The sequence below is a fragment of the Xenopus laevis genome, chromosome 3L, assembly GCF_017654675.1.
Source record: "Xenopus laevis strain J_2021 chromosome 3L, Xenopus_laevis_v10.1, whole genome shotgun sequence".
NCBI classification, from domain to species: domain Eukaryota; kingdom Metazoa; phylum Chordata; class Amphibia; order Anura; family Pipidae; genus Xenopus; species Xenopus laevis.
The window spans coordinates 138,975,866-138,995,199 of record NC_054375.1 but is presented as its reverse complement, the minus strand read 5'-3'; the positions used below and the strand labels follow the sequence as shown (position 1 = coordinate 138,995,199).

The 19,334-nt window shown below is 36.7% G+C and overlaps 1 protein-coding gene across 5 annotated transcripts in view; it reads left to right on the top strand.

The window, feature by feature from the left end:
- The window catches only part of LOC121401593 (tubulin monoglycylase TTLL3-like), a 32,095-nt gene that overhangs the window by 9,418 nt on the left and 3,343 nt on the right, over positions 1-19,334 (top strand). For 4 of the 5 annotated variants that reach the window (XM_041587051.1, XM_041587053.1, XM_041587050.1 and 1 more), the window contains exons 2-12: positions 3,471-3,523; positions 11,687-11,802; positions 12,756-12,788; positions 13,710-14,172; positions 14,652-14,740; positions 15,443-15,539; positions 16,017-16,066; positions 16,554-16,673; positions 17,351-17,465; positions 18,402-18,530; positions 18,781-18,958. In XM_041587051.1, the coding sequence (XP_041442985.1) occupies positions 11,740-11,802; positions 12,756-12,788; positions 13,710-14,172; positions 14,652-14,740; positions 15,443-15,539; positions 16,017-16,066; positions 16,554-16,673; positions 17,351-17,465; positions 18,402-18,530; positions 18,781-18,958 (1,337 nt within the window). In that variant the 5' untranslated portion in view covers positions 3,471-3,523; positions 11,687-11,739. The remainder of the gene's footprint in view (positions 1-3,470; positions 3,524-11,686; positions 11,803-12,755; positions 12,789-13,709; positions 14,173-14,651; positions 14,741-15,442; positions 15,540-16,016; positions 16,067-16,553; positions 16,674-17,350; positions 17,466-18,401; positions 18,531-18,780; positions 18,959-19,334) is intronic. The other variant, XM_041587052.1, reaches the window with a different exon arrangement.

Below are 19,334 nucleotides of genomic sequence, written 5' to 3'. Positions count from 1 at the left end.
TGTACCAGCCTAAAGTTTCAGCTTTTGTCAATGTGTAGCAATGGGGGCAGCCATTCAAAGGAGAAAAGGCTCAGGTTACACAGCAGATAAGCTCTGTAGAACATAATGGTGTTATCTGTTATCCACTATTTAACCTGTGCCATATAGTCTTTTTTCTATTTCTACCATTGCTACACAGCAGCTTGTTTATATAAACTATAGTAGTGTTTCTGAAGCAACACATCAGTTTTACCAGTGCAGGGCTACACTGTATTATATATTAATTTACAACACTTTCATTTTTTTGGTATTACTGTTCCTATAAGGGTTTCTCCTCAAAGGCAGGTTTATCTAGCTCACTGAAGATTCTACATTCCTCTGTTTTCTTACACAAAGGTGGACTTCATCTTAGAAAGACTTGTGGATGTGGTGAGCACCAGTATTTGTTGTCAAGTGTGAGCAAGAAAGAACTAGATCACTTTAACAAACCTGCCTGTCTATCTGCCCCAGGGAATAACGGACAGGTGGTGAGTCAGCACCAGGGTTGTCAGGTCTAATTTCCAAAACCAGCCAAAATCAGCTACAAAACCAGCTCAAAACTAGCCAAGAGTCACTTCAAAAGTAGCCCAAAAATAGCATAATATGTGCAGTGGGAAAATCTAAAAAAAAAATACATATATGTAAAAATACACCTTTTTCAAATTCTCACTGATTTGCAAATTTTCCCATGAAGTAAAATAGGACAGATTCGCCCGTCACTAGGGCCGTAACTACAGAGGGGGACCCAGGAGGTATAGGGACCCCATGAGGCCCTAATTCATATACAATTTCAATAAATGTTGGTAAAACAGATCAACCTTTAGACATTTTGTTGGCCAGCAGATTTTTGCCCTAAAATTGTCTGAAATTGAGAAAAGCCACCAGAAAATGTGAGAATGAGGGACGGGATCTTGGGGTACAGAGCCCAAAATCTGGTAACTTCCGACTTCTACACAAGTCCGTCCCTTTGCATACTGGGTATTGTAGTCTTACATTAAACTTGGCTGTCAGCAAATTGTTAAACAAAAACTACATTAACCAACATGCATTGGGAGATGCAGGCCTGGCACATTAGGGGCGGGCAACAAAAAACTTTGGCTGTTTTCCAAAGTACAAACTAGCCAAAGGCCCAAATCTGTACCTTGGCTAGTTTGTACTTTTAAAACCCACCTGGGCTTTAAATTAGTAGCCCAATTTGGCTGGAAACCCGCCAACCCTGTCCTGTGTAGCACTTCCTTCCTGTCATCTCACAGAGGTGGGGACTCCTCCCCCCTTGCACAGAAACTACACAGAGGAGAGACAAATATACACCTCTCCCCTGCATTTATATAGTCCTGTAGCCTTTTTATACTAAGATTTGTTTGTTACACTAAGGGGGTTATTTACTAAACTCCGAATGCAAAAATCACGAACAATTCATGATTTTTTTGTTATAAAATCACAAATTTTTTTAGAATTTATTAAACACAAAAAGTCTGAATCTGAAAATCCGACATCTCAGACATGAGAAAATCGGATGAAAAAAACCTAAAAAAAAATAAAATTTTTACCCACAAAGCTAATTTTCTGGAAAATGTAATAATAAATAAGCGTAAAAAAACCCAAGCGGATTTGATTGGAGTTTGTAGTAAAAAATATTGAGATAACTTTGGACTTTGATAAATAACCCCTAAGACTTGTTTATTTTCCTGTTTAGGCTCAGGTAAATTCTACACTAGTAGAGAAGTGACCAAACCATATTGCACAGCCCGTTATTTTTCTGAACTTCCTGACAGTTGGATTCCAAAAAAGCAAATGACATTCTGCATGGTTGATCATCTTTATGGCTCTAATTGTTATTTTGCAAAAGTTTCTTTTTTTAATTGTGAGAAACCAATATCCAATAGATGTCTGTAGGATAAGACATAACATTTCCCAGGAAATAAAAAATAATAATTGGGAGTCTGCAAACCTGATGCATTTCCATATCATTAAATCACACAAATTGTTCCTCACACCAGTTACTAATACAGTACCGTATATATACTCGAGTATAAGCCGACCCGAGTATAAGCCGAGGTACCTAATTTTACCTACGAAAACTGGGTAAACTTATTGACTCTAGTATAAGCCTAGACACAACTACAGCCCTGTCTCCCAGCAGTGCACATTCTGCCAAAGTGAGCCCCCCAACCGGACTTCTTTGCAAAGTTGATGGTGACAGAGAATTGCCAAACGGATTACTGTGTGCATTGTCCCACTGTCCCACTACCATGTGCAGAGGGTGCTGTTTGATATTGCCATCACTGTTAATCTTTCGTATATCCAACAGAGGGCACTGTGTGATATTGCAGTCACTGTTAATCTTTCATTTAACCAACAGAGGGCACTGTGTGATATTGCAGTCACTGTTATTCTTCCATATAACCAACAGATGGCGCTGTGTGATATTGCAGTCACTGTTATTCTTTCATATAACCAACAGAGGGCACATTGTTATCCTTTCATATAACCAACAGAGGGTGCTGTGTGATATTGCAGTCACTGTTATTCTTTCATATAACCAACAGAGGGTGCTGTGTGATATTGCAGTCACTGTTATTCTTTCATATAACCAACAGAGGGCGCACTGTTATTCTTTCATATAACCAACAGAGGGCGCACTGTTATTCTTTCATATAACCAAGAGAGGGTGCTGTGTGATATTGCAGTCACTGTTATTCTTTAATATAACCAACAGAGGGCGCTGTGTGATATTGCAGTCACTGTTAATCTTTCATATAACCAACAGAGGACGCACTGTTATTCTTTCATACAACCAACAGATGGCGCTGTGTGATATTGCAGTCAATGTTATTCTTTCATATAACCAACAGATGGCGCTGTGTGATATTGCAGTCACTGTTAATCTTTCATATAACCAACAGAGGGCGCACTGTTATTCTTTCATACAACCAACAGATGGCGCTGTGTGATATTGCAGTCACTGTTATTCTTTCATATAACCAACAGATGGCGCTGTGTGATATTGCAGTCACTGGTATTCTTTCATATAACCAACAGAGGGCACACTGTTATTCTTTCATATAACAAACAGAGGGCATTGTGGGATATTGCAGTCTCTCCCCAAGTGTACTGTTGGTATAGGAATGATTAAAAGTGACTGCAATCTCAGCTACTCGGGTCGGGTACCGCTGACCCGAGTACAAGCCGAGGTAGACTTTTTCAGCACATTTTGGATGCTGAAAAACTCGGCTTATACTCGGGTATATACGGTAACTGATTTTCAGTTTCCCCTCATTTTACATTGTTGTTTTGTGGTCCCACCACATTTTCTGGTCCCCTGAAAAATGTAAAATGGGGGTTCTGCTGTAATTCTCTTAGAACACGTTATGGTGCTCTGCTTATTCTCAGAATATATGACTACACTGACAGAATGTAACACCTCGTACTTACACACTTATATTTCACAGGTACAAAGCGGAACTAGCAAACAAATTATGCTGGACGGTGGGCGCTGGATCAGGTAGGGCAGATTTTTAATTATTACATTCCAAATACATATACACACACACACACACGTGTATGCGACCCATTATCTGGAGAACTGTTATCCAGAAAGCACATCTCCCATAGACTCCTTTTTATCCAAATAATCCAAATTTTTTTTTAAAAAAATGATTTCCTCTTTCTCTGTAATAATAGAACAGTGCCTTGTATTTGATCCTAACTAAGATATAATTAATCCTTATCAGAGGCAAAACCAGCCTATTTGGTTTATTTAATGTTTACATGATTTTCTAGTAGACTTAAGGTATAAAGATCCAAATTACAGAAATGTATCTGTTTTACTATATTGGTGTGTATTATTTGTTTCTTAGTGGGGTCCACCATAGGTAGGTGTATCCCTGGATCCCACTAGGTGGTGACATTGCTATTGAGCAAAATTCCATACGGTAACACTAGCAAATTTATAGTTAGAGAGAAGGGGTGGATTTTCCTCTTTGGCATCTGGTGCAGTGTCGGACTGGCCCACCGGGATACCAGGAAAACTCCCGGTGGGCCCAGGTGTCAGGAGGCCCTTGTGCTGCTAAAGATTTGGCCTATTTCATTATATTATGTAAAGAATAGAGACTAGGGGAATAGAGGTTGAGTGAGGAAAAGAATAATAATAGTACTGAGAGTGGGCCCCTGGTCTATGGTTCTTTGGTGGGCTCCTAGACTAAGGTTTTTGGGTGGGCCTCTGGTGTCCTAGTCCGACACTGATCTGGTGTTTGACACAGCTGGATATTTCCAGGGAGCCTGGGTGCAACAAGGCCCAGTAAAGCCATTCTGTCCTAGAGGGACCAGTACCTCTAGAGAGTAAAGTCCGGGGGCAGGGACCCTGTGAATAAGGCCAGCTACAGATCTGAGAGCCTGAGGGTGTATCTATCCAGGTGTTAAGCTATGTGCAAAACCAGTGGATCATTTGTCTTGGACAAATAATCTGTTACATTTTTGTTGCAAGAACCTCCTGTTGCTCTACATCTCAGGCTCCAGCCTGGTGTGTTATAGAGTCCAATGTACACATGCTCTATTCCCATAGCTGGCAGACATGAACCCTTTGGATCTAAAATAGCCCAAAAAAAAGTTACATTTTGGTGCCCAAAGGCATGGGTTAATGATTTTTCTGAAGGCTGAGCTGCTGTGTGTACTGTTTCTTTAAATCCTCATGGCAGGCTGCTGGACCGAGTAGGAGAAGACAGTCTTGCATTTTTTGCTCTAAAATATTTGGCTGTGGGTTCGGGCTGCGAGGTTCGTTCTGGAGTACCCTCGTTGGCCAGCGCCTGTGTCAATCAGCCCAGTTGTGCGAGACTTCCGCGTCTCCATTCTTTGGGTGCGAGAAGCACTTGGGGGAAGACGGGTCCAGATGTTCATCACTGCCGCCGTTTTGTAGAGAAGTTGCCGGAGACGGATGTGTCTGCACTGTCCCTGATCCGGGGGTGCTTACTACCTCTAGCAGCTGCTAGGAAGCAATTTTGTGCTTACACACACACACTACTGGACCGCAGTTGTGGCTGGATACACCTGTGTGGACTGTCGTGCATCTCGCATATTCTATCCTGCAGTTGCAGGTGAGAGCTGATTCCTGTTCATCACCCTCCACATGTATTTCCATAATGGCGTATGGTTTAGATGGATGGGAGGATTTGGATGTCCCGGCAAGGAACCCTAAGATGTGGGACCCCTTCCTGAGATCCTTTCAGCTTTTCTATGGGCTCCAGAGTTTGAGATGCCTAGAGTACAGCTTTATCTGTTGAAGGACTTTGAAAATAGTGGGTTCTAATGAAAAAAATATCTACTCCACGGAGTAGCATCTGTTCCTTGTGCCTACTACCTTCCAAGTGGCTGTCATGCTGTGGGACACTTGTAAAGGGGGCTGGGGTGATTTGTGGGCTGCTGCCGCCTTAGGCAGCAACCCGATGCCGCCCCCCTCTCCCGTTCCGTGCTTAAAATTTTAGCGTCGGAGCGGGCCAAAAGGGGCGGCATCACTAGTGCAACGAGCGCGTACTGCACTTTCTGCACTAGCAGAGCTAAATTTCTGGTTTAAAAAACGGAAATTTGGCTCTTAAACTTACAGGAGGCGGCTTTTTGCCGCCCTTTGTAACTGGCCAGTCACTGCAAGGTGCTCAGGCGGCAGCAGCCCACGGATCACCCCTGCTCATGGCAGGAACGGCCCTGGAAGGGGGTGATGTGATATCTGGGATAAAGTATAAACATTTTGCACCACTTGCCAAAAACGTTGCCTCAGTTTCCCTTCTTACTTTTTTTTACTTTACTACACAATTTGAAATCATTTGAGAAAAGCAATGCAACAGTCTTGGTTTCAATCTTAATTATTCCAAAGATTAATTTCACTCCATGTTTACACCAAAAATAAAGAAATTGACAAATTTTCAGTTACATAGGCTATTGCTTGTCTTATTACTTTTCTAAGAACAATGTTCTCAAATTAAATAATCTTCATTACTAAACAGACATGGAAATACTTAATATTAAACTGTATTGCTTAATTGTGTAGCAAATGTATGGTTTGTCATTTGAAACAGATTTAAGGCAACACTGTCCCAGGGACAACTGTTGTTGAGAATAATATGCTGAATCAAGAAAATGATCCTCAGTAATAGGAATCCCAATGCTATACTTTAGAACTGTTGTATACAGGACTGTGTGATCACAATGAATATTGTAGTATAGAACGATGGAAATATTAGGAGCTAAGTGCTTGTTATAATTGTCTTTGGGAAGTGTTGGGTTTTAAGCATATTACAGCAATTATTACATAAAAATGTTGGTGTTTGCACATTTACAGTGAAATCACTAGTGAGTGCTATAATTACACGTGGGCTGCTTTTGGAATCCTTCTTTTTTCTCTGGAGGCTGAGTACAAGTAAATTTGTGACATAAAAGCGACATACTGAACCATATAAACATTGATGATCAGGGCCCTATACAAGATGGTGGCAACCAGTGTTTGTAGACCTGTTCTTCTCTGATGGCTGCTCAGCCTTTACTGAAGCTGACACTACTTTTATTATCCTTTTCCATAAGGTTATACTACTGCAATAACATTTTCAAGGTGCTATTATAATGCCAGTGAAAAAACATTTTTTTTATTGTTTTTTTGCTCATGCGATCAACTGGCTACCAACTGAAGATCTACTGAAGATTGAGATCTCCATGTCCTGAAGGGGATCATGGGGAAGCAACATGTGCCATAGGATGATAAAGATTATAAAGAGATAATTGAAAAAACTGCAAATCTCAATATGAGAATGATTTTTGACCCCTAGAATACCTCTCTAAAATGGCTAATCTGAACCTAGTTTCCTTCTTATCCAATGGCTTCCCTGTCTACCCATGCTTATGGATTTGCCTTGTTAATTTTAGGAGGGATAAAAATACTCTCATTTTACCAAATTAAGTTGATATTTTTCAGGGGTGTCCGAAATATGGGCAGATGTAAAATTAAAAACAAGATTTATAATTTTATTTATTTTATTTTTAACCATTGTTAGATTTCATTCATAAAAATATATATTTCCTACATACACGCTAATTGGCAGATTTATTAAGGGTCGAGCTATATCATACTTAGTGCTCTGCCCCAGTGAATCCAAATGTGACTTCAAAGCACTGTAAAACTGGGACAACAATTTTTGTTCCAGATTATGCAATTTTTTAAGGAGTTTGTTCAGATTCCAGTATACAAATGAGGGTTTGGAATCAGTTCAGATTCATTCTAATTATCATGCCAAGAGTATTTGCCCAAATCAAAAAGTTATGAATTCATATATTTTTTATTGTTAAATCTTTGTGTTAAAAATGAATGTGTATGAGTGTGTCTATATAGCTCAGCTTCTTATTGCTGCAAACATTGCAAATAAATAGTGATAGGCTAATTTGGGCGTGGTTTAATTGCTAGCAAATTTTGGGAATTTATTCACCGGCTTCAAATCATTGAAATTCGCCGTGAATTTGCGCTTACCAAATAAATTCACCCATAATAGGTAATAAACTAACTCAACATGCACTTAATTTTCTGCAATACTCAATGGCAAGTTGAAAGACAGTAAGCCATACAGGAACATCTTTTTAGGGTCCCAAAACTTCATACAGATGTATATTTTTGCAAATATATCGAAATGCACTTGTGGCCCATAGCTGTTACAGGGTCATCTGCAGCATAAATAATAAAACAAATCCCTTTTATTAAAAAAAAAATGAAATTGCAGAAATTAGTTAAAAGGTCAACCAAACGAGCGCCCTACCATCATGAAGCTAATGGATCCCATCTGTTAATAATAAAAGTATGTTTGAATTTCCAAAAAAAAAAAATTCAATTATCTCAGTAGAACAAGATTTTTTTAACCATGTGCCAAACAAGCAGGTAAATATCTGAACAAACTCTGTCCCAATGTTGACACACAGAGGTGTAAAAATGGAGAGAATGGACCCAATGACTAGTGATGGGCGAATAAATTTGATTTAGTGGAGAATTTCTGTGTTTCGCTCCGATTTTCAAAATTTTATGTGAAAATGTCTGATCTTCCCGATTTTTTTGTGAAAACCTTCAGATTTCACGATTTTTTAGTGAAACCCTTCAAATATCACGATTATTGAGTGAAAACGACCGAATTTCACGATTTTTTTTGTGAACTTTCCGATTTCGCAATTTTTTTTTTAACCATGTGCCAAACAAGCAGGTAAATACCTGAGCAAACTCTGTCCCAATGTTGATTCACAGAGGTGTAACAATGGAGACAATGGACCCAATGACTAGCCATGGGCAAATAAATTCGGCTGCCATGAATTAGTGGCGAATTTCTGTGTTTCGTTCCGATTTTCACAGTATTTTTGTGAAAATGTCTGATTTTCCCGATAATCAGACAATTTTTCGTTTTTCAGGTGATTAATAGCAAAAAATATTGGAAAACCTGTAAAAGTGTGAATGGCTCAAAAAGAAAGTCCAATAGGATCAGCACAGCTCCCATTCACTTCTATGGGACCTGGACTGCTTTTACTTGGAGAAGTTTTGTATCAGAGTTTTTTGTGGTTTTTACACTTCATAAATCTCAGTAGAGTATTAGAGAAATTTTAAAAACTCAAATATTTAGAGAAACAAAATATGATTAGTAAATAAAAAAAATCTGAATGTTAGTAAATAGGTCTCTTGGTGTTTTCGGCACACTTACTGATAGAACTGTATAATGGATGACCTGAAAAGATTCCACTTGATACGAGTGGACTGAATATTCAGGAGAAGAGAAGACGTAATTACTTTATTGTGGAGAGGAGGATATTATATTATTACAGGAATAGAAGGGCAGAGGAGTTCATCTTAATGTACAGCCAGAATTAAAGCCATGCACTAAAATAAATGAAAAAGAATGGAATTGGGGAGGGTGTGGAATCCTTCTTGGTAGAGAATTCACCTGGACTAAAGTTACAGAAAATGATTATTGGTGTATGCTGCAAACTGCCCACTATATGTGAGGAGAATGAAGTCCATCTGATATTAAAAATGGAACAAGCTTCATCATTGGGTTAAGTTGTTATCATGGTTGACCAGTATCCAGACAAGAGTATTCGCTGATAATTTGATCTTTGTAATGCCCAACTTACTGGAGTCATTACCCTCCTTGCTACAGAAACACAAGGGAATCATTTATATGGCAATTTTCTCCTGTTGGCCTCAAAGCACTTTTCACAGCAAACAATGCAGCCATTATAGGTGCACAAAGTAAGCCGGGACACCAGGAGACTGAGTTACTGGTCTAAGGAGTTGTAACAGGGAATCAAACCAGTGTCTCTAATATGAGATCCCACCTCAAGGCTGATCATTTAACCTCTAGGCCAATGACTATTTCTCCTAGAAAGCTCCCTTCAACTATACAATCAATATGAACAAATCAGAAGTGCTTCCAGCGTTTCTTCCCCCCTCACTTGAAGTTAATTGGGAGATAACTCAGATATCTGGAAGTCTACATTCCAACTGACCCTTTAGATATTTACACATATAACTGCAAAACAATGCTGGCTTCCATTGGAATTGTTAATGTCCCTGCACCTCTTGCACACAAACTGGACTATAAATGATTTGAACTCAATGGGCAAATTTGCACCTGGGCTGTAACTAGGGTTGGCACCTGGCTGGTATTTCAGTAGCCTAACTAAAAAGGGGCTTGAATTTCAAATTTAACAACAATGTACTTGTTAATACATTTCTATAAATTTTACCCTTGCCTGCCTACCTAATCCCTGATCCACCCCAAATATATATTCTCATTTTACCGCATGTCTGCTGTGATGTTTACCCCATTACATCATCGATCTGCTGAATTCTATGTCATTACCCACCTCCAGCATCCCAGTGCCTCCTGACTGGTAAAAGGTGGAATCCCTAGCAGTAACCCATGGCAACCATTAAAGTTTTGTTTTCATGTTCTACCTGTAGTTGGCTAGAAAAATCTAATCACTAATTTGTTGATATATTTAATTCCCATGTGCTCCATTGAGCATGAGTAATTTACAGTATGTTTATATTAGAACAAAGATAATGCTATCTATAGATTTCATTGGGTTTAAAAATGTTACAAAGCGACGATTCCGTGAAATACAGTACAGGCGGTGTTATATGTATTTCTTAGTAATCTCTTAAATCAGGATCTTATTTCATGGAAAAGATAGTAACATACAAAGGAGAATCATTGACACCTCATCAAAGACTATATTTCTGGACCTTAAGGTTCTATTGTGTTTATTCACAAAAGTGCATAATCTGTTTCATTCAAAACAACTGCAAAAAATAACAAAATAGACTTAAGACTTTGTGAGGTCATCACAATGGTTGCATTGGTTACCACCATTAGGTCATCACAATGGTTGCCATGGATTACCATTGTGAGGTCATCACAATGGTTGCCATGGGTTACCATTGTGAGGTCATCACAATGTAATGACCTCACAATGGTTGCCATTGTGATGTCATCATATGACATTGTGATGTCATAATGGACCCTAAGCTTTCTGTACATGTAGCACAGGAAACAGGATCCAAGTTGTCATTTGATTTTCCAGCCAGCTGAGGTAAGCATCAGAGGCAGAGGGTGTGGTATATTAAAACTACTAAAACTTATATTAAGGATAGAAATATATAAATAAATAAGAGAGAGAGGTGTATATATAGTGAATAAAGTACCCCTTGTATAGTGAATAAAGTACCCCTTGTAAAATATAAGGATATTATAAGTTAGCGAGGCATTCAGGCCATGGAACTCTGAAGTGAGTTCTAATATCTTCATATTTTGCAACAGGGGATACTTTATTTATTACGAGTCATGACAGAAATAACATCACTAAGCTCTGATTACAACAATGACATCACTAAGATCTGATTAAAACAATGAAATCAATTCAATGACCATATAAGGTCAAAGGCTGAGTGCTTCCATAGTGATGTCATAATGGACCCTAAGCTTTCTGTACATGTAGTACAGGAAACAGGATCCAAGTTGTCATTTGATTTTCCAGCCAACTGAGGCAGAGAGTGAGGTATATTAAAATTACTAACACTGATATTAAGGATAGAAATATATAAATAAATACATAAGAGAAACAGAGTTGTATATATAGTGAGTATATATAGTGAATAAAGTACCCCTTGTAAAATATAAGGATATTATAAGTTAGCGAGGAGTTCAGGCCATGGAACTCTGAAGTGAGTTCTAATATCTTCATATTTTGCAACAGGGGATACTTTATTTATCATAATATATACAGTAATAATACAGTTTGTGTGAGTCATGACAGAAATAACATCACTAAACGCTGATTACAACAATGACATCACTAAGCTCTGATTGCAACAATAACATCAATTCAATGACCATATAAGGTCGAAGGCCAAGTGCTTTTATACAGTTCATGGAACTCAGTGGTAACTTCTAATATCCTCATATTTTCCAACAAGAGGTACTTTATTTATTATAATACACAAGTTTTAGTGAGTTGTGTGACAAAAATGACATCACTACTCACCGTTTATAACTGATATTTATAAGGATATAATTTACAGGATATTTATGGCTCTTGTATATTATTATATATATATAGTATAACATATATATATTTTTTTCTTCCTTTATAGAAAATCAAATAACAAAATCAAATAACAAAATCAAATAACATCTACATTCTACAATGAACACTTTAACGAAAAGACTTTGGAAATGTATTTCTTATTGCTTTCCATTTCGTAAAAAGGTAAGATTTCAAATAATATATATAATATAGATATAATGTATTTAATATAATTAAATGCAATATGTTGTCAAGTTATAAGAATCAGCTCACCAATAAAAAGTCTCAAAAGTTGTAAAATCTGCAGTAACAATTTATCAGAATTTCACAAATATTTGCCTGGGCCGTATCCAATAGAGTTTTTGCTTCATTGTTGTACTTGTAGCTGGCAGAACAAATATAGTCACTGACTGGCTGCTATTTTTTGTGGCCACAGGTGCAGATTTCCCTAGTGTTAGTAAATAAGTCATATTGTTTATTCACGAATAATTAAAAATAAAAGTCCATATAAAATTTGGATTCAGGTATTTGTCAGTTGGCACCCACTCCATATTGGGCCACATATTGTGGAGAATGTAGGTACATGAACATACTTTAATATGCTACAGTTGATATGTATGTTCAGTGTATACCAATGTGTAGCATTTCAGGTCTGTTAAGAAGAATCAGTGATACCTCTCCTTTGACTTGTGCTGCCAGATGTATACAGTACATGTTGGGTATATGGAAATCATGGGCTGTAAAGGGTCCTACAAATAGGTTTTTCTGGACTGGGGAGGTCTAGTCCTGCCTCTGACTGTTATTAATTCAATTTTTCTACACCTGGCTAGTGATGGGCGAATTTGCGCCGTTTCGCTTCGCCGAAAAATTTGCGAAATTCGCGAAACGGTGAAAAATTCGCGAAACGACGCCGGCGTCTAGTTTTTGACGCCGGCGTCCGTTTTTTAGAAAAAAAAATTGCTGACGCCGCGAATTTGCGCCTGCCGAATAAATTCGCCCATCACTACACCTGGCCCATATTAATAGGGATAATTTGGCAAAGAGCTATGTTTAAATACCCAGTATTAGCATATTCTTTACTGTCAAATGAAGCGTTTAACTATAAACTGATAATATATATTTTCTTTCTTTATCAGAAACCTAATGACAATGCTGTTGAAGAAATTGAGGTAGGCAGGAGATATTTGTAGATTAAAACAGAACATTCTTTTATTCTTCAGACTGCCTTTCCTTTCATAGTACAGATTTACTTTAGCAACTTTCCTACATACTGACCTAATATATAATGGACGTTTAAGGTGCATGTGGAGTTTTTAACGTATCTTCAGTGCAGACCGAATCCCTTTTCCTCCTTTTTACCTCTTCTTGTTTAAAAATAAAAAAGTGTGTGTATATATATATTAAACTTCTACACTGCTGCTTTATGAAAAGGCACATGTAGTATTGCTGCCAAAAATACCTTATTTACATATATATATACATATATATATATACATATATATATATATATATATATATATATATATATATATATATATATATATATATATATATATATATATATATATATATATATATATATATATATATATATATATATATATAGGTACAGGATCTGTTAACTGGCAAACCGTTATCCGGAAAGTTCCAAATTATAGAGAGGCCATCTCCCTAAACTACATTTTATCCAAATAATTCCAAATTTTTAAAAAATGTTTCCTTTTCTTCTGCAATAATAAATTAGTTCCATGTACTTGATCCCAGCTAAGAAGAAATACCAGCCTATTGGGTTCATTTAATGTTTACACAATTTTCTAGTAGACTAAAGGTATGAAGATCCAAATTACAGTAAGATCAGAAAACTCAAGGTCCCGAGCATTGTGGATAACCAGTCCCATACCTGTATATACACAGTTATACAAGAGTGGACATTGGCTGCTCATGAATCTTTGGGTTTTCCTATAAAATTAGACACATTTCCACATTGCACCAGTGGGTTATGGGCCTAACGTGTGGAACTGTAGCATTTACTTTACACTTTTACCTTACTTTTGTGAATCTCTTATTCTTGCAATATTTTATCTTAACAGATCAAACAGGAATCACTAGAAAAACAACCTATTGAAGCTAATAGTGAAAGAGAAACGAGTTATGAAGTAAATAGTGAAAGAGAAACAACTATTGAAGCTAATAGTGAAAGAGAAACGAGTTATGAAGCTAATAGTGAAAGAGAAACGAGTTATGAAGTAAATAGCGAAAGAGAAACAACTATTGAAGCTAATAGTGAAAGAGAAACGAGTTATGAAGTAAATAGTGAAAGAGAAACAACTATTGAAGCTAATAGTGAAAGAGAAACGAGTTATGAAGTTAATAGCGAAAGAGAAACAACTGTTGAAGCTAATAGTGAAATAGAAACGAGTAATGAAGTTAATAGCGAAAGAGAAACAACTGTTGAAGCTAAGAGGAAAAGAGATACTACTACTAAAGCTCATAGGAAAAGAAAGGCGGCTAACAAATCTAAGAGTACAAGAAAAACTGCTAAGAAGCCTAATGGTAATTAGTTAAATGCTTAAATGCTATCTTCTGATTGGCTGAACACTTTCTACCTGTTACTAGAAATGAACTAGTTGGTACTTGTTACTACTCCATGTCCCATCTTTAACCTTATAGTCCAACACTTCTTTCATATTAGTGGCAGAACATGATTTAGATGAATAAATGTGTTCATCTTCTAATCTTCACCTTTATCAACTGTGAAAATTTGTTGTTATTTGTTAACACTTTCCTAAATAGATTTGCCCCTGTATATGTCCTAGTACATGATGTTCTACAAGATTATTTCAAAGAACTGTCTTGTGTTATCATGTGGCTTCATAAAATAGGTTTTATTCTGAATTTCTCCAGTCCTGGGAATTTTGTAGTAAATTGCCATCTTCATTTTGTACTCTTTGTGGTTTGTTAAAATATTATATCATTATTCATCACTCATGATAATATAATATATGTATGTTATATCTCTTTTGCACATGCAGTTTCACCTGAACGGGATAAATTGTACTGTGACGAATGTGTATCCAGACAGAAGAGATGCTTCGAAGACCAGGTTAAAACATCAATTGCGGTAAGTAATTTACCAGCACCAGGAATTCTTTTAGCCTATGTTGTGAATATAAGTATATTAGGAGAAAAAAACCTAAAAATGACATTGCACAGAGAGTCCATCTCCTACAATGTAAATGATCTTAGTTTGGTGCCTGACTTCCCCAAGGCTATAATGACTTTACAAAGAAAAGTTAAAGAACACTAGGAGTGAATAACAGATAAGCCACATTCTGCTCTTCATGTGTCCTGTTGTGAGAGCCATGATTGGCTGGAAGGAGGCACCTGGGTCTAAGATAGACACAATCCACTAAAGTAACATAGTAATTCTGAATATACCTGTAATGGCCATTTTTACAAATGACAATATTAAAAAATATTTTACATTGGTACCAGTGTATTGCTGTGAGTAGATATGCTGATAGCCAACTCATAAGGAAATAGGTAGATGTGAAGAGCATTGTTACATTTATCCCTGATATCTGCCCAATATGCAACAAGTACACAGTTAGTATTGGTTGTATAACAAACTATTATGTTCTTCCACTACAGCTATTTCCAAACCCCAAGACTTATGAATTTGTTTCTTTTATATACCTTAAGGTCCCTTAATATCACACAGAAGAAACATGATCCCATGCAAGCAATTTATTCTGTATAAGCCACCTTTAAGAAATTACTGTATTTGGAATCTCTAATGCGTTTCTCTTTAAATATCCCACAGAAAAAGAAAGTTTTCTGGACTGACTTTAAAAGATCCAATGACTTCGAGAGAGGCCTATTAAGTAGAGGATGGGTGAAGAAAATTGCCCCCACCTTCAGTAAGTCTGCTTAAAAAAACATCTCTTCAAGGATTTTAGAGATATTGAATTGTTAACGATAAAAATGAACCTAGTGCTCCCCACATGCTAGCATATAAATGTCTGCCCTGGGGTTTCATGAGCACAAAGTTGATGAAGTAGAAGTAGAGGATAAAACCTCATGGAATAGGCGACAATTGCATGAAAGTTGCATCCAACTTTATCTTCCAGTGACTTTCTGATCTGAAAATATTCCACGTAAACATATCCGTAGGCCAGAATTTATAAGGAATACTTTTTCTGTAGGCACCTGACACCAAAAAACATGGTTTTGTTATACAGTTGAGTACTCTAGTCTTAAGCCTTAATATTATAGAGATAATATTATATTCCCTAATGTGCCTGGGAAATATGGGCAGAATCTGCTACTAGTGGAACCTTTCTGAGCAATCTAATAAACTGTGATAATGATACTAATGCAATGTTTTTACTTGATAGATGCTGGTCCCAAGAAAACTGTATTTCGTGACCCAACATATGGACATAAGGTAAATTCATATTTATGTTTGTACAATACAAAGATCTATGTAAGAAATGTGTGGGTAATCTTAATCTAACCACTCATGGATATGGCCAATTTAATTGAGCATTAAGATAAATATTGTTAATGTTTAATATTATATGCTTTCTTTTATCACACCATTGTCATTGTTCAACCCAGAACAGTGTACAATGACTTGCCCTTTCCTATAGCTAAACATATTTCTTTCTATGAACATAAATATAAATCCACTACATTTACTATTCAGTTAAAGTGCATGATGTGACTGGTGGAGAGGAGCCAAGCAAGTTAGCAAGCTACAGTACTTAGTGCAACTTAATTACAGAGTATGGTAGCAGCATAACTAGCAGTTACTAGGCCAGTTGTTATTTCTTCTGTGGTAAAAGAAGTAATATAATGCTCCAGAAGTTTACTAATCATTTGAGTGTACTTGCCTTCCATGAATAAACTTTGTATTTATTTTTCTTTTTTAGATTATAAGTCGTTATGACATACAACCCAACCTCATCCTGACACGCCAAAGAATTGAACTCCATCTTCTGAAAGAGGATCAGATAACCAATCACTTTTGCAGAGTGCACGCCACAAGCAAGGTGAGCCAACTGCAGTGACTTACAATGACCCATAGCAACCAATTAGATCTTTCATTTCTATCTCGCAGTAGACTGATCAAAATGAATTGCTTATTAAATACTATTTGTGAATATATTCACATTCTCAGTGAAATTTGCCGTTTTATTATAATAGCACAACAAAAAATAAAAAGCAACTTGTTTTAGATGATTTGATCCATGTCTGAACTGGAGGCCCCAGTATTTAACCAGTGTAAAGACCCAAATAGCTCCACATTGGCCCATTAATAAATACTGGTGCATTGCATTTTGATATTTGCCCGTTTACAGTCTGCCTGTGCAGGACTGCTTCTTTCATCTGAATCATATGGCTTCCAGTTAACATGATTGGAACCCATTATTTCCAAGTCAAAGACGGTTTCCAGTAAATGGAAGTGGAAATTATTTTACATAGGGTTTCCAAGAGAAAACAAGGCTATGATATGATGCCTCTTGTCACTGGTCATACTCACAATGTAACTTCTTCGGACACAGGTGACCTGGTGGGAATATAGAAGCCAGAAATGTGGCCAATCAGTGGCTCTCTAGATGTTGTTGCATTCTAATTCCTAGAATTTTTTGTATATTTATTTGCTATAATCTTTTTTGACTTTTTATATTTATAAAATGCATAACTAAATATGTTCTTTGTATTCTAGAGTGGTCTGTGCAAAGTATTAAGGCAATGGTGTTTGTCGTGTGATGCGAATCCACACACTTTCTTCCCTCGTTGCTACATGTTTAGTAAGATAAATGAAAAACAAGCATTCATTGGTAAGTGTGCATAAAATACTGTATCATGGCATTATGTCTTGGGTATAGTATCTTAAATCTGGGCTTTATATCCTTCAAAACCAAAGTATTATTTAACTTAGTGATCTACAACCAGTGGCTTATGAGCAACCAGTTGCTCACCAACTCTTTGGATGTTTCTCTCGTTGGCCTAGAAACAGGCACTTATTTTTAAATTCCAGGCTTGGAGGCAAATTTAAATTGCATATAAACTAGGTGTACTGCCATGTAGAGGATCCTGTATGTTGTCAGGCCACGTAGGGGCTACTAAATCACATCACTTATTTGGCACCTCCAGGGACTTTTATCATTTTTGCATTGCTCCAAAACTCTTGTTTTATGTGAATGTGGTTCATGGGTAAAAAATGGATGGGGCCCCTTGTTTAACACTAAGGTTATTTTATATATTGCATTTTTTTCATGGAATAGTTATTTTGGTTTAGCTTTTACACAAATGTATTTATATAACATTTGAAAAGGCAACAGAGCACACATTCCAATATAGAACACTGACCAGGCCATGACTAGTCCCTCCCCTCTCCTTGATGTCTCTCACTTATCACCTAGTCATTAGAATGTTTAAGAGGGATTCTGAAATCACTGGTTCTATATAGCTGTCCATATGAAATAATGTTCCACCCTAAATAAAATGTGCTCTAATGTAACAGCTATTAGAAGTTCCCATAAGTATATTATAGTGCATATTAACGACAACTCTCTGTATCTCTTATAAATTGTGCCTATATACATTAATATGTAAAGGAAAATAAATCCATAGTATCACCTGCTTAGAAATATAATTCAAAGTTCCATCTTTCTTTAGAAACTAAATATTTGCCCTGTTTGTTCTCACAGTTATTGTTAGTGTCATCTTTTGGTTAAATAGAGTATTCTAACAAAAAATGTACCTTTATTTAGATGACTTTACCATGACTGCGGCTTGTGGTATCCTAAAATGGGTTTTGAGAACCAATGGGAAGTCTTTGCAAGATGAAGTTATTCCCAGCCGGAAAGAAAAGGAAGAAAAAACGGCTATTTGCATGTCAGGTAAGGGAAAAGCAGCGGCACCTGGTATAGCTACAGCTACTCTGATAACAGAAAATGAGTTACTTGTAGTATTTAAACAAGACCCCTTCTTTGCAGTGACTATAATTGGACAGTAACACCTTGTTCATTTTTACACTGTAAGATTAGACTTGAAATGGAGTCACTGGCATCTCATGGTTTTCCAACCAACTATATTTGTTTATTGTTCTCACTTCTTATTAATCTCCTCCTGTTATGTTCTTTTCTGTAGATGCTAAAATAAACAATCATGGCCCTGCAAGAATTGTTCCAGAAGATATTATAGTAACAGCCCTTGTGGCTTGCCAGTTTCATCTGTACGACTTGACACATGAGGATGAAGACGACATAATATGTGCCGGGATAGTTGATAGAAAACATTTCATAAGTGACTACTATCAGGTTATGCAGTAAGTAATGTCAGATGAAACCATTCATAACAATTTAGATTTAGAAAGAAATTGTCCTGATTATAGGAAAACAATGACAGTGAACACTCTATGGGGTGATTTATGAATGTTCATAGAATGTTTGTTTCTTCGAATCATAGTTTTTGCGCAAATTCATGAATTTTTCTTATAGTTACTTAATCCATGATTTTTTAGTTATTTAGCAAGTGTAAAAACCATAAAATCTACGAATACAAGGGCCTAAAACAAATCACATAGAACAGATATTTATCGTAAATAATAAACTTATTGGTATACATTATAATATTCTCCATAAACATTGTATTGCAATAGTGTGATGTGTATTATGTATAACTGTCTCTCATCCCTGCCCTTG